This window comes from Neomonachus schauinslandi, chromosome 15 (assembly GCF_002201575.2).
Source record: "Neomonachus schauinslandi chromosome 15, ASM220157v2, whole genome shotgun sequence".
Taxonomy (NCBI): Eukaryota; Metazoa; Chordata; class Mammalia; order Carnivora; family Phocidae; genus Neomonachus; species Neomonachus schauinslandi.
In genome coordinates, this window is record NC_058417.1 from 24,613,735 (window position 1) to 24,627,102 (window position 13,368).

The window sequence follows — 13,368 nt, forward strand, 5'->3', positions numbered from 1 at the left end:
CATCTCTCCATAAGAGGAATATACAGAAATGAGTAATGTTACACAAATGGTACCTGCGACAATTATTTAGCGACCCAACACTTAACTTGTGCACCACAAACCAGGTTTTCTAGATATCTATATATAGCATATATTTTTAATCTTAAATTTTACTTTTGAAAAAAAATGTGCACTTCAACAAACTCACTAAGGCCACTCATGCTATAGATACCTAGGACTGCAATTAAAGAACAGTATTATTTAGTAAATCCTAAAGCACACTCCTTCAGATCACCGACAGGGTCAAACCAGTTTTCTGCCTAACACATTCCTGAGATTTGTGGACAATACAACTACTAGTGTTCAAGCTGGAGATTAATCCAAATGTCAGATTAAAAAAAAAATGTTTTTTTTCCTAGCAAGAACTGAGGTCCTCCAAAGCCAAGAGGTGAAATATATACATCAATTTTTAAAGCAAAAATAAAACTCTTAAAAAAGTTCGTACTTATATAAATAAGTATTTTTCCAGTAGTAACTTTGTCATCCAGAAAAGGAACAGTTTGCAAGCAGCAAGGCTACAAATTCTGGGGAAAAAATAAAGACCAAGTGGCAGTTAAGAGTACCTGCTAACTAAGCAAACCATTGTTTCAATTTGTACAGTATGGCCAAAAGCTTCCGTCGTGTTTTAGGTGCCAACTGTTGAGCACTCTGTGTGCATGTAAGGAGTTGCCAAATGGCACTCTACAGTTATTTATAAGGTAGCAGCCTCTGTACTTAATTTTCACAACATTATGAACTCTTCCCAAACAGGCTAGGAACAAAGGCCTTTGTCAAATCTTTAATTTCACAAATTAATTAACCACATACCTGCACACGGATTACTACAGAGCAACAGTGAGTTTGTTTTTAACCAAGGAGAGACAGAGCTTCAATGACAAGAAGGGTCCTAAAGCTTTGGGGACCCATAAAAACTGTGGTCTAAAAAACCCCATTGGTTCTATTACACAGGATGCAGGAGTGACTGACCATCTGTGTGGCACAGGAGAGCCCCCCGATGCACCCAATCTGAGTAGCACCAACTTTGGGAAAGAGACTGGGTAAGAGAGAAGAAATGAAAAGTCAGGGAAGGATGAGACCAAAGGCCCCTTACTTAACATTACTTTGCTGAACTTCCAGAGAAATCTTTAAGTTGGTCTAGGCTTCCTTACACACAACCCCCACCATATGTGAAAAGTTTGTGCAAGCTATTGGTTATTGTGAGGTAAATTTTATTCTTTTGAGATTCTTTTTAACCCCATAAAGTACTAACATTCACCTCTCTAAGCTACCCTAAACAACCCTAGGAATGATAAATCCCACACTTAGAATCATTAGGGTATTAGTTTTCATTACAACCAGAATTAATAACATACTCTTTGTTATATCATTAACAAGCTGTCAATCTCTTCTCAGCCTACAGTTTTTGCATTAAACCAAAGTGTACGGACTTACAGAAAACTACATTAAAGCAGTGGTAATAAAGGGAAACTACCAATGCTTTTTAGGAAAACTGGCTGCCACATAACATTATTACCCTGTGATCTTAGGCTTCTAAATATCATGTTGCTTTATCACTGAATGTGAGCTAAGTTGAGCTCAAACTGAATTAAGAGAGGATGAGGCCTTAAGTCATTTGCTTGATTTTATCCTAGGAAATGCTATATGTGCACAAAACCAAAAGATACAGATTGATTAAAAAAAAAAACTTCATATGGAAACGTTAAGTTTCAAAATATTTATTGAAAAACAATTTACCATGACATTCCTATACCACAAACATACCACATGACTCTAAATAACCAACAAAAGTATACAAAGCCTATCCTGGAAATATCTTTGGAGGTATTAAATACATAGGCCTGTGAGGATAGAGCTGAGTAACTTAATAAATGTTAGTCCTTGGTCACACAGACTATTTGGTAATTAATCAAGAGGTGCCTCTTGGCATTAGACTGCAATTAACTGGGAGGGGAGGGGCAGGTGTGCCAATGTACTCTTTTTAAAATGAAAAAGAAAATAATTCAATTTGAGGAATAAACCCAGGTTTTGAAATCACGGTTACAATATTAGGGTCTGGGCTTGCTTCATCTCTTTCTGTACCTCCCCCAGTCAATCCCCTCCTGGGGACTTAAAAACACTGGCTCATAACTAACAAGACTGCAAGTAACAGTTTTAAACAAGATTAGGTTTGGGAAGTTCAAAAAAGTGTTGAAAATCAAATTTACCTGAAATCTCCAATTAATTTTTCTGTACTCAATGTGGCAGTTTAGATTTCTTCCCCCCTCCAACCCCAGCGTGCATGTTAAAAGAAAACCAAAATTCAACACACATCCACTCACCCACAGACTACTCCAAGCATTAGCCAAGAGCAACATCTGACAGCCAAGTCATGAACCCCTGAAAATAGGGGGGAAAACCCTGATTCTTAACTACAGAGGCACCACATAGGCCACTATAGTAAGAATTGAGGTAACAGCAAAAGACCTTTTTGTTTCTTAATTGCTACATGTCACTTTCCAAATTTGAGTATTAATTACCTCAATATTAAATAACCTGACTGGCTTAAGATTACAAAAATCAAAACCCAATAAACAGGAAGACAAGTTAGTGAAACATATATAATTAGGGGATCTCTGCATTTGACTCTTGAATTTCAAATAAAATGACACAGCTGTACTATTATTTACCATTAAAATGAAGGATCTCTAAGAATTGCTTCTTTCGGGCATTCATTTTTCCATTAATCTCCACAAACCATATAGTAACCTAAAGTTCCCACCCATGAGCTATTTCACGACTCTTAGCCAATATACTTGTTAACTGCATTGATTATTAGGGTAACATTTAAAATGAGGGGGATGGTTGCAGCAGATATTTATAGACTAGCTTATGGCACTGCCATCTGTGCACACTGACTAAAGATACACCATCGAAATTGCCAAATCTCCCTAGTTTGGTGTCTAATTACATTAATATAATTTCTGCATTATCACTTTTCATTATACCTCTAAATGAAACATTCTACTGATAAAAGTATATGCAGGGGCTAAAATAATTACCTACAGCCTCCGGTCCAAATAACCCCTTTCTACATTAGGCTGGTCCTTTTTAAGTCCTCCTGGTCCTGTTCGCAAATGCTTTCCGAGCATCTTGCATTGTTGTACCAAAAAACCCTGAAACAACCAAAGGGTTAATAAAACTGCTGGTCTGTCAGCTTTTCTATTACTTACAGATCAACACTGGTCCAGTTCAGATGAATCTGACAATCCTTCCCTGTAACAGAGCTCTGGAGTGGCTGTATCCACTTCTCTGGGTAAGGTAGCCAAACCTAAGTCAGGATGTCCCTCTTCTACTAGTACTGTGTTAACTTTTCTATACTGCATATAAAGATTTTCCCCATAAAATTTCTTTACAATACAGTATTGAATACCTCCACAAGGAAGAATATGTTAAAAAGTTGTTAAAATCATCCTTACATAATAAGAATGCAACTCTTTTAAACTCTTAAATAGTTTTATTTAGGGGTTCTTTTCAGGCTTTCTGCAAAATGAATTATTTTTTTAAATGGAAAAAAAAAAAAAGATTTCCTGTTGTTTGTTCTACTAGGTTGAAAATATGGGCCAGACTACTTATACATGCGGTACATGCTGAATATAACTGAATATATGCTTATTCCTACGGACACTCTGCAAGGTAGGGATCACCCAAATAGGGTCAATGGACTGGACCAGTGTTTCAATGCAAATTCCAGCCCCAAAAAACAACATGGTTTTGATTTCACAGTATGAATTCCCTGGAATCTGGGAAAAGGTAAATTAGTTAACTGAGGTCCTCCCTCAGCAGCTCGGTCCCTCAACATTCTGAGAAATCAAGAAGGACTGCACCACTTCTTCAGTGGATTGGGGGCTGGTGTTAACATCTTCAAGAGCATCGGTCACCGAATACTGACGATCTCGCAACCGGTTCCAGTTAGACAGAACATTGTGATATTCAAACACTTTCTCATAATTTCCAATGGAGTTGTAAAGTTTAATGAGACCTCGGTAATCATATTCTAGTCCACTGTAGCCTTCACCAAACAGTTTCTTCCCTGAAAGTAAAACACACATACACACATGCACAGGGGGAAAAAGAAAAAGAAAGCTCAAATAATGAAACAAGAGGTTCTTAAATAACACAAGTTCAATTCTTTAAATAAGGTGGCTTCATTTTATTTCCTAGGCTAAATGAGAAACTAATGAGATTGGGTACCCACAGACAAGATGAATATTAGAATTAAGAACTTCTGTTCTTTGAAAGGCACCATTTAGAAACAAGGAGCAGAGTGAGTTATCTATCTTACAACATATATAACCAACAAAGGGCTTGCTGCATCCATAGTATATGAAGACCTTATATATATAAATCAATAAGGAATGACAGACAATTCAATATAAAAATAGGGAAGGATTTTTTTTTTTAAGTAAACTCTACCCTTAACATGGGGCTCAAACCCATGACCCTGAGACCAAGAGTCACATGCTCTACTGACGGAGCCAGCCAGGTGCCCCCAAAACAGGGAAAAATTTTAACAGGCACATTAGATGATGACTACAGTATGTTATTTTGTAATCTTATTTCCTGAAATGGAAACAATCCAAATGTTCTGAATGTCCATTAAGAGTAGAATGGATAAATAATGATATACTAATCCAATAAAATATTATATAGCACTGGAAATTAATAAGCAATAGTGTTATGGAACAACACAGATGTATTTCACAATTCATGTTCACCAAAAGAAACAAGACATGTAAAAATATACATTGCATGATTCCATTGGTAACATGTTCAAAAAGGGAGGTGGAGGGAGTAGTAACTACACAACTAGTTTAGAATAACTCCTCCTGCCTCAACTGTCATACTTCTTACTACTGGCTTCAACATCAATAAATCATCTTTAGCAAAATGTTTCAGATGATTTTTGGGTGGCTTCTGGATATCCTTAGCAGCTCTAAACTCATTTAACTCTTCGTAATTACACTTCCCTTACACAACATATAAGACATGTTGACATGTTGATACTAATCAACTGACTAAGAGAATTTTAAAATAACATACCAATCGCTATAGATCGCAAATAAAGTTTCTCAGCATTTTCGTACTGATTCATGTCATAATTGTACAGAGAAGCCAGATGTCCCACTGAAAGAGCTACTTCATAATCTTCTTGACCAAGAAGTTGCTCTTTTATCTGAATTGCTTTGATATGCATTTCTTCAGCTTCCTGAAAAATAATTAAGCTGTTTTAGCCATTAGATTATACTCTTGTATTAACAATTCTCAGCCAATGAGTAAGACTCTTCTAAATGCCAAGACATGGATGGCATAAGATAATCAGATCAGAGGACATACTACATTAATCCAAAAGCTGCCTAGGGGAAGATTACTGGTTTGGGAAGCCATGCACACAAGCTGATGACAGTGAGTGTCCTATGCCAAAAATGACGAGAAAATCTGTCCTGGTAATAAAAAATTGTTAGAAGAAGGGTGCCTGGGTGGCTCAGTTGGTTAAGCGACTGCCTTCAGCTCAGGTCATGATCCTGGAGTGCTGGGATCGAGTCCCGCATAGGGCTCCCTGCTCAGCAGGGAGCCTGCTTCTCCCTCTGACCCTCCCCCCTCTCATGCTCTATCTCATTCTCTCTCAAATAAATGAATAAAATCTTAAAAAAAAAAATTAAAAAAAAAATTGTTAGAAGAAATTAACATCAAAACTTTTTTTTTTTTAAAGATTTTATTTATTTATTCATGAGAGCAGAGAGAGAGACAGAGGCAGAGGGAGAAGCAGGCTCCCCGCGGAGCAGGGAGCCCGAAGCGGGACTCGATCCCAGGATGCTGGGATCATGACCTGAGCCGAAGGCAGACGCTTAATGACTGAGCCACCCAGGCGTCCCTTTTTTTTTTTTAAAAAGATTTTTATTTATTCATTTGACAGAGATAGACATAGCGAGAGAGGGAACACAAGCAGGGGGAATGGGAGAGGGAGAAGCAGGCCTCCCGCAGAGCGAGGAGCCCGATGTGGGGCTTGATCCCAGGACTCTGAGATCATGACCTGAGCCGAAGGCAGACGCTTAACGCCTGAGCCACCCAGGTGCCCCAACATCAAAACTTTCTAAAATGACAATTATTTCTTTGTTAACACGCTCCAAGGGGCGCCTGGGTGGCTCAGTTGGTTAAGCGACTGCCTTTGGCTCAGGTCACGATCCTGGAGTCCCGGGATCGAGTCCCGCATCGGGCTCCCTGCTCAGCGGGGAGTCTGCTTCTCCCTCTGACCCTCCTCCCTCTCATGCTCTCATTCTCTCTCTCTCAAATAAATAAATAAAATCTTTAAAAAAAACAAAAAAACAAAAACATGCTCCAAAATTTAAACCTTGTTAAGAAACTTCATACTATCGTATGTTCAGTTATATAGGCATACGCTTTATTTTGTGGAATTTTGACAGTAAAACTCAGGTTAATTGAGGGATATGTAATGGATTTTCAGGTTTAAAAAAAAAAGAATGTCTGACCCTAAAATGAACAATATTAAGAATTTATAACCCAGGGCGCCTGGGTGGCTCACTTGGTGAAGCGACTGCCCTCGGTTCAGGTCATGATCCTGGAGTCCATGGATCGAGTCCCGCCATCGGACTCCCTGCTCAGCAGGGAGTCTGCTTCTCCCTCTGACCCTCCCCCCTCTCGTGTGCTCTCTCTCTCTCATTCTCTCTCTCTCAAATAAATAAAATCTTAAAAAAAAAAGAATTTATAACCCAAAATTTTAAAAGAGAATTCAGTAAATTTTTATCATCACAATTAATAATACTTGCAATATCTGACATTTCTTGCATACCTACCATGTGCCAGACATTATGCTAAGGGCTATACTTTTTTTTTTAAGATTTTATTTCTTTATTTGAGAGAGAAAGAGAGAGAAAGAGAGCGAGCATGAGCTGGGGGAGGGGCAGAGGGAGAAGTAGACTCCCCGCTGAGCAGGGAGCCCGAAGATCCCAGGACCCCATCATGGTCTGAGCTGAAGGCAGATGCTTAACCGACTGCATCACCCAGGCGCCCCTGCTAAGGGCTACACTTAACATAACTAACACTATGTTGTTGTTGTTTAAAGATTTATTTATTTATTTTTGAAGAGATTGAGTGAGAGACAGAGACTGTGAGTGTGTGCGCCCAAGCTGGGGGAGGGACAGAAGGAGATAATCTCTGAGCAGACTCCCCGCTGAGGGGGGAGTCCAACTGGGGTTTGATCTCACAACCCATGAGATCATAACCTGAGCTGAAACCAAGAGTTGGATGCTCAACTGACTGAGCCACCCAGGCATCCCCCTTTCTTTCTTTTTTAAAGTTTTTATTTATTTAAGTAATTTCTGCACCCAACGTGGGGCTCAAACTACCCTGAGATCAACAGTCACATGCTCTTTTGACTGAGCCAGACAGGTGCCCCGCTAATAGCTATGTTTTAAGTCTAACTATAATAACTGTATCAGCCTTTGTGGTTTGATATTATGTCTTATTTTTCCATGGTTTGGATTTTGAATTTTATTTATATTTTGACTCTGTTGTTTTATACTAGCTATTTTCTCAATTCTTTTGTGGAATAAGGTAGGAGTATAATACATGTACACTTTATTACTGAAGGTTACTGAAGATGTATTATTTAAGATTATACTTTACTACCTAAAATTATTTAGTGAGAGAAAAAGATAGTAAAACATGCTTGTACCTTAAATTTTCTCATTGACTGGTAAAGTCTTCCAAGGTTTCCATAGTGTTTTGCAGTCTGTACATTAAATTCCCCAAAAGCTTTTTTAGCTAACTGGAGTGAAGACAGGTGCAAATCATGAGCTTCTTGAAGCAGCCTCTGTTCAGTTTCTTTATTATGACAGTCGATTGCAATCTCCTCTAAAATAAGGGCTGATTAAGAAAGCAATAAAATTAGCATACTTCCAAACCATTTATCAAAGCTAATCAGAGCATATAATTTAAAATTAAATTCTATAAATGTTTGTGGTTATGGATTAGAACTGGTAAAGATGAATTCTACGATAATGAAAAAATATACTTCTGGGGGTCATTCTAGTTTGCATAGTATAATAAACTTCAAATTTAAGAAAAACAACGGTATACATCAAGTATTTTGCAGAATTTCTGCTTTACTAGACTATGATATTTTGCTGATGTGAATTTCTTATTTAAAGCAATGTAAGACAACAAGGCAAAGGCAAAATTTTAAAGTTATGAAACTGTGTCAAGGAGTACCAAAGCACTGTTGAACATTTTGAAACCACACTATAAAATATAACCTTTAACCAAATACAACTAAAAGAACTGGTTTCCTCCTACTAACTTGACCAACCAAATCAGGCAAGAAGACAGCGCAATTTCAAAGTCACATATAAGACTTTCAAATTCTATTTAAAGTCTTAAAAATATATTCTTTTACGAGGTAATTTTATTCTAGGAAAACTGCCCATATGCACAAAAGTAAAAGAGGTTTAGTTCACTGAAGCGTTTTTAAAGAACAAAAGGATATATATCCATATGTACTGCAATGAAAAAATGTCCGTACGGTATTAAGTGAAAAAAGCAGAATATAAAACTAAAAAAATTCATTCATTCCATTATTTGGAGAAAAAAAAGTCTAAAAAATAGTCACCAAAATGCTGAATCTGGATTGGTGGGATTTCAGGTGACTTAATTCATTATTTTCTCTTTTCTCTCTAACTTTTAATTTTTACAACAATTATGTATTACTTGTGTAACTTAAAATCCAAACCTAGAGGGGGGAAAAGAACCAGTTCAAGAATTAAGGTAAAATTTCTCCAGCATGCATGGAATTACCACATGGGTGACCCAATGATATTGGCAAAATAAATGCTTTTTAAATTAAAGGGCTTTGGTAGTGATTAGAAGAAAAGAAGAAAGTGGTATTTGGTAAGAGCCTTGCAACATTAAGGGTAACCTGACAGAAAATTGAGTTTCAAAATCCTGCACTATAAAGCTGAAGGTATGTGAAAAACCCGTTACTGTGCAATAATCATGTTATTCTTGCTTTCATCCTCCCCTCAAAAGAAATGAATGAATGAAGGCATGACAGAGAGGAAAAGGGGGTGAGGGGAGGGAGGAAGGAAGGAAGGAAGAAAAAAAAGCGACAAAAGATATTCTGGCTTATTAACAACACTGTATGAGAGAAGCGAACCTTTTATTATGAACCACTGGAAATTCTTAAGTAGAGTTATAGGCAGATACTTCAAATCAGTGACTTGGCTATCTCAGTAATATGCAGATAGTCTAATCCTATGCTACTACCCGAAGACATAAACAGCCCTATTTTAAACTATGTGTATCATTAAAATATATGAGACTAGACATCTAGTACAACTGACAGCAAAAGAAATCTAAAAAAAATATATATACAGGTATACTGGAGACTAATTGCAAAGGGTACCTTTCACCCTCTTTGAAGAAGCCAAAAGAAGATGATCTTCAGGTAGGATGTGGGTAATGATACCAATAGCTCTTTCGGCATGAAATCTGTAATACAGACAAATATATTCTGGCATTTCTTTTTAGTTATAAATAATTACAGCATTTTTTAAAAAAAACCTCACAACTTATAATACTGATGGAATTTCTAAACCTATCTGTGGTAAAGGTACTGTTTTTTGTTTTTTAAATTTCTAATCTGTTGTGGACTGAACTTCTAAAATATCCACTGGATTTCTATCTCCCACAGAACAAACTGTGAAGTTGTTATCATAGCCTACAAGGCTCACCATGTTTTTCCCCTGCTACCTGTCTGACCTCATCTATCACTCTCAGAAACAGCCGTCTAGGGGCACCTGAGTGGCTCAGCTGTTGTGTCTGCCTTCGGCTCCGGTCATGATCCTGGGTTCCTGGGATCGAGCTCCGCATCGGGCTCTCTGCTCAGCGGGAGGCCTGCTTCTCCCTTTCCCACTCCCCCTGCTTGTGTTCCCTCTCTCGCTGTCTGTCAAATAAATAAATAAAATCTTTAAAAAAAAGAAAAAAGAAACCGCCCTCTCCTTCTCCTCTAGCCACAGGCCTCGTAGTTTTCTGAACATGCAAAGCATACTCTCACCTAGGACTCTTGCACTTACTTTACCGTCTCTATGGAATACTATCCCCCTGAATATCCACCCACATGGCTCACTCTTCAATGAAAAGCCTTTCCAGACCAGCTTATACAAAAGTCCCTAAAGGGGGAGCCTGGGTGGCTCAGTTGGTTCAGTGACTGCCTTCAGCTCAGGTCATGATCCTGGAGTCTCAGGATCGAATACTGCATCAGGCTCCCTGCTCAGCAGGGAGTCTGCTTCTCCCTCTGACCCTCCCCCCTCTCATGCTCTCTTTCATTCTCTCCCTCTCAAATAAATAAATAAAATCTTAAAAAAAAAAAAAAGTCCCTAAAAAATTTACCACGGCTCTTTACTCTTAGTTTACCTTAATCTTCTTCACATATATGTGTTCTCAGCTGATATGTCTAGTTATTTGTTTATGGCCCATCTCACCAAACAGAAGGTAAGCTGCCTATTTTATCTACCAGTTTCTTTCAAATAACTCCAAGTCCTCTACCTCCATCTGCCAGGTAATTATTAATTTTCTCAGATCTGTTTTCCAGTTCACTAACTGTTTCTTTAGTTGTGTCCAATGTGCTGTTTGTATACTGAGTTTTAATGTAAATGACTATTTTCTAATTCTAGCTGCTACATTTTATTTTTTATAACAGCTCTTACTGAGATATAATTCATACCACACAAGTCGCCCACTAAAATGTACAATTCAATGGTTTTTAGTATATTCACAGAGTTGTGCACCCATCACCACAAGCAATTTCAGTGTATTTTCATGACCCTAAAAAGAAACACTGGCCCATTAGTAGTCTCTCACCATGTTCCTCCAACCCTATCAGCCCATGGCAACCACAAATTTATTTTCTGTCTCTCATACATTTGCCTATTCTGGACATGTCAAAAAAATGGAATCATACAATATGGGGTCCTTTGTGACTAGCTTCTTTAAATTAGCAGAATGTTGGGCGCCTGGGTGGCTCAGTCGTTAAGCGTCTGCCTTCGGCTCAGGTCATGATCCCAGGGTACTGGGATCGAGTCCCACATCGGGCTCCCTGCTCAGCGGGAAGCCTGCTTCTCCCCCTCCCACACCCCCTGCTTGTGTTCCCTCTCTCGCTGTCTCTCTCTCTCTCTGTTGAAAAATAAATAAAATCTTTAAAAATAAATAAATAAATAAATAAATTAGCAGAATGTTTTCAAGGTTCATCCAGGTTGTAGCATGTATCAGTTATTTTGTTTTTAAATCTGCGCTTTACCCCCCTTTATTTTCCCTCCAAAATATTACCGATTCATTCTTTTACATCAGTGTCAGCAAATTTTTTCTGTAAAGGGCCACATAGCAAGTATTTTAGGCCGTGTGGGCCACACACTGTCTCAACTACTCAACACTCCTGATGTAGCATGAAAGCAGCCACAGACAATACATGAATGAGTATTGCTATGTTCCAATAAAATGTTATTTTCCCTAAAGGCCACAGTTTGCTAACCCATTTTATATGCTTAATCATTTAAAGATACTTACTTTATAGTATCAAACAAGAAGTTCTGTTAGCCAATATTCTTTGGGTTCCAATTCTGTTTGTTATTTCTGCTGATTCTCATTCACAGAGGAAATGTTTCCTTACTTTATTTCAAAAAAATTTTTTTTTTTTTAAAGATTTTATTTATTTATTTGACATAGAGAGAGTGAGAGGGAGAGAGAGCATAAGCAGGGGGAGTGGCAGGCAGGCAGAGGGAGAGGCAGGCCCCGTGCTGAGCAAGGAGACCGATGTGGGACTTGATCCCAGGACCCCAGGATCATGACCCGAGCCGAAGGCAGACGCCTAACGACTGAGCCACCCAGGCGCCCTATTTCAAAATTTTTTAATGGTGAGTTCATCTTAGGTAGAGCTAGATCTATGGGAAGTCTGTTTGGTTTGGGTTGAGAATTTCCAAGGGTTTTGCATTTTCTCCCACAAGGCATCTCAGGAGAAATAGCAGTCCCAAAGAGTTTTTTAATGTTTTCCTCAGTTTGGGGATTCCTGAATACATGATGCAGTTATAAATTCCACTGTGAGGCTGTTTTTGGTTAACTGAGAGCCCAACCTGAGATGAATGAGTTTCCTTGTCCTCTTTCTTGCCAGTGGGAAATTTTTTGTTTTCCTCCTAGTCTTCCCTTTCCCTGACGGTGCAGGCTTGATCTTGACTTCAGGTGAGGGTTTCAGTTCTAACTCATAGTTTCCTGTGGACTAAATGCCTTATCTCATAAACCCAGGATTATTGTCCAACCAAGGTTTACACAAACTACTAAGCTTTCCAATCACCCTAGGGCAACTAGTTATACCATAGTTCATGCCTACCCTATTGGATTTTAGTCCATGAGTGGCCCTTGGGGACTTTCTTTCTCTCCTGCAAGCTCATTTATGCATTTACAAAGACAAAGACAACTGTTATATTTTACTCAGTATTTTTGCATATTTTGAGCGAAATGTTTTTAGGTTAAGTCTGTCATTTAGCCAGAGGCTACTATACTACTCAAAGAAAAATTACTGAAGTATTCAGAAGATAAGCCATATTCCTTACGAAGATATAGAACTCTGAATATTAAACCACATAACATCTAATTAAATGACTTATAAATTGGTATTATTTTAAATGACTTCAAAAACAGTTTAGGCATCTTGTTAAAGCTCCAGAAGACAAATTTAATCTATAAATACATTAAATACTATTGCATTAGGAAAAACAAAACAATAGCAACAGCATTTAATCACTCACTGAAAAGGAACATGGAACTTACAGTGCATTGTCAAATTTCCCAGAGCTATACTGGTGAACATAAGAAGAATAAGCCAAGTCTTCATGAGCTGTTGCTACATGAATATTTTTTCCGCCAAACACTGACTGCCGAATGTCAAGGGCTGCCTGAAGGAGTCATGAAAATTATTATTAATATAAATCCTTAGAAAACACTACCCAGTAATACTAAGCATCCTACTAATTTAAATATATGTTCTACATATCAATACCATCAGTTTTGAAGCAAAAGTCCTGCTGTATTTAAATCACACAAGAACATAAAAGTCACCAAAAGGCCTGGTTTTCTGAAGACTGAATCTAACTTACAAGACAATGGTTTCATAATAAAAATTATTCATATGTCTGAGAATCACAGCAGTGTTTTTCTATGTCCTTCTTTATAAGTGAACCATAAAATCAAGGATACCTTGTCCAGAGTGATGATGTAACACATTTA

General features: G+C 37.9%; 1 protein-coding gene across 1 annotated transcript in view; it reads right to left on the minus strand.

Annotated features, from left to right (window-relative positions):
• Positions 1 to 1,738: 1,738 nt before the first annotated feature.
• Positions 1,739 to 13,368, minus strand: part of APPBP2 (amyloid beta precursor protein binding protein 2) — a 61,555-nt gene continuing 49,925 nt past the window's right edge. The window contains exons 9-13 of the mRNA XM_021704071.2: positions 12,913 to 13,037; positions 9,497 to 9,582; positions 7,772 to 7,962; positions 5,119 to 5,284; positions 1,739 to 4,108 (exon numbers count right to left, since the gene is read on the minus strand). Coding sequence (XP_021559746.1) covers positions 3,855 to 4,108; positions 5,119 to 5,284; positions 7,772 to 7,962; positions 9,497 to 9,582; positions 12,913 to 13,037 — 822 coding nt within the window. The 3' untranslated portion in view covers positions 1,739 to 3,854. The remainder of the gene's footprint in view (positions 4,109 to 5,118; positions 5,285 to 7,771; positions 7,963 to 9,496; positions 9,583 to 12,912; positions 13,038 to 13,368) is intronic.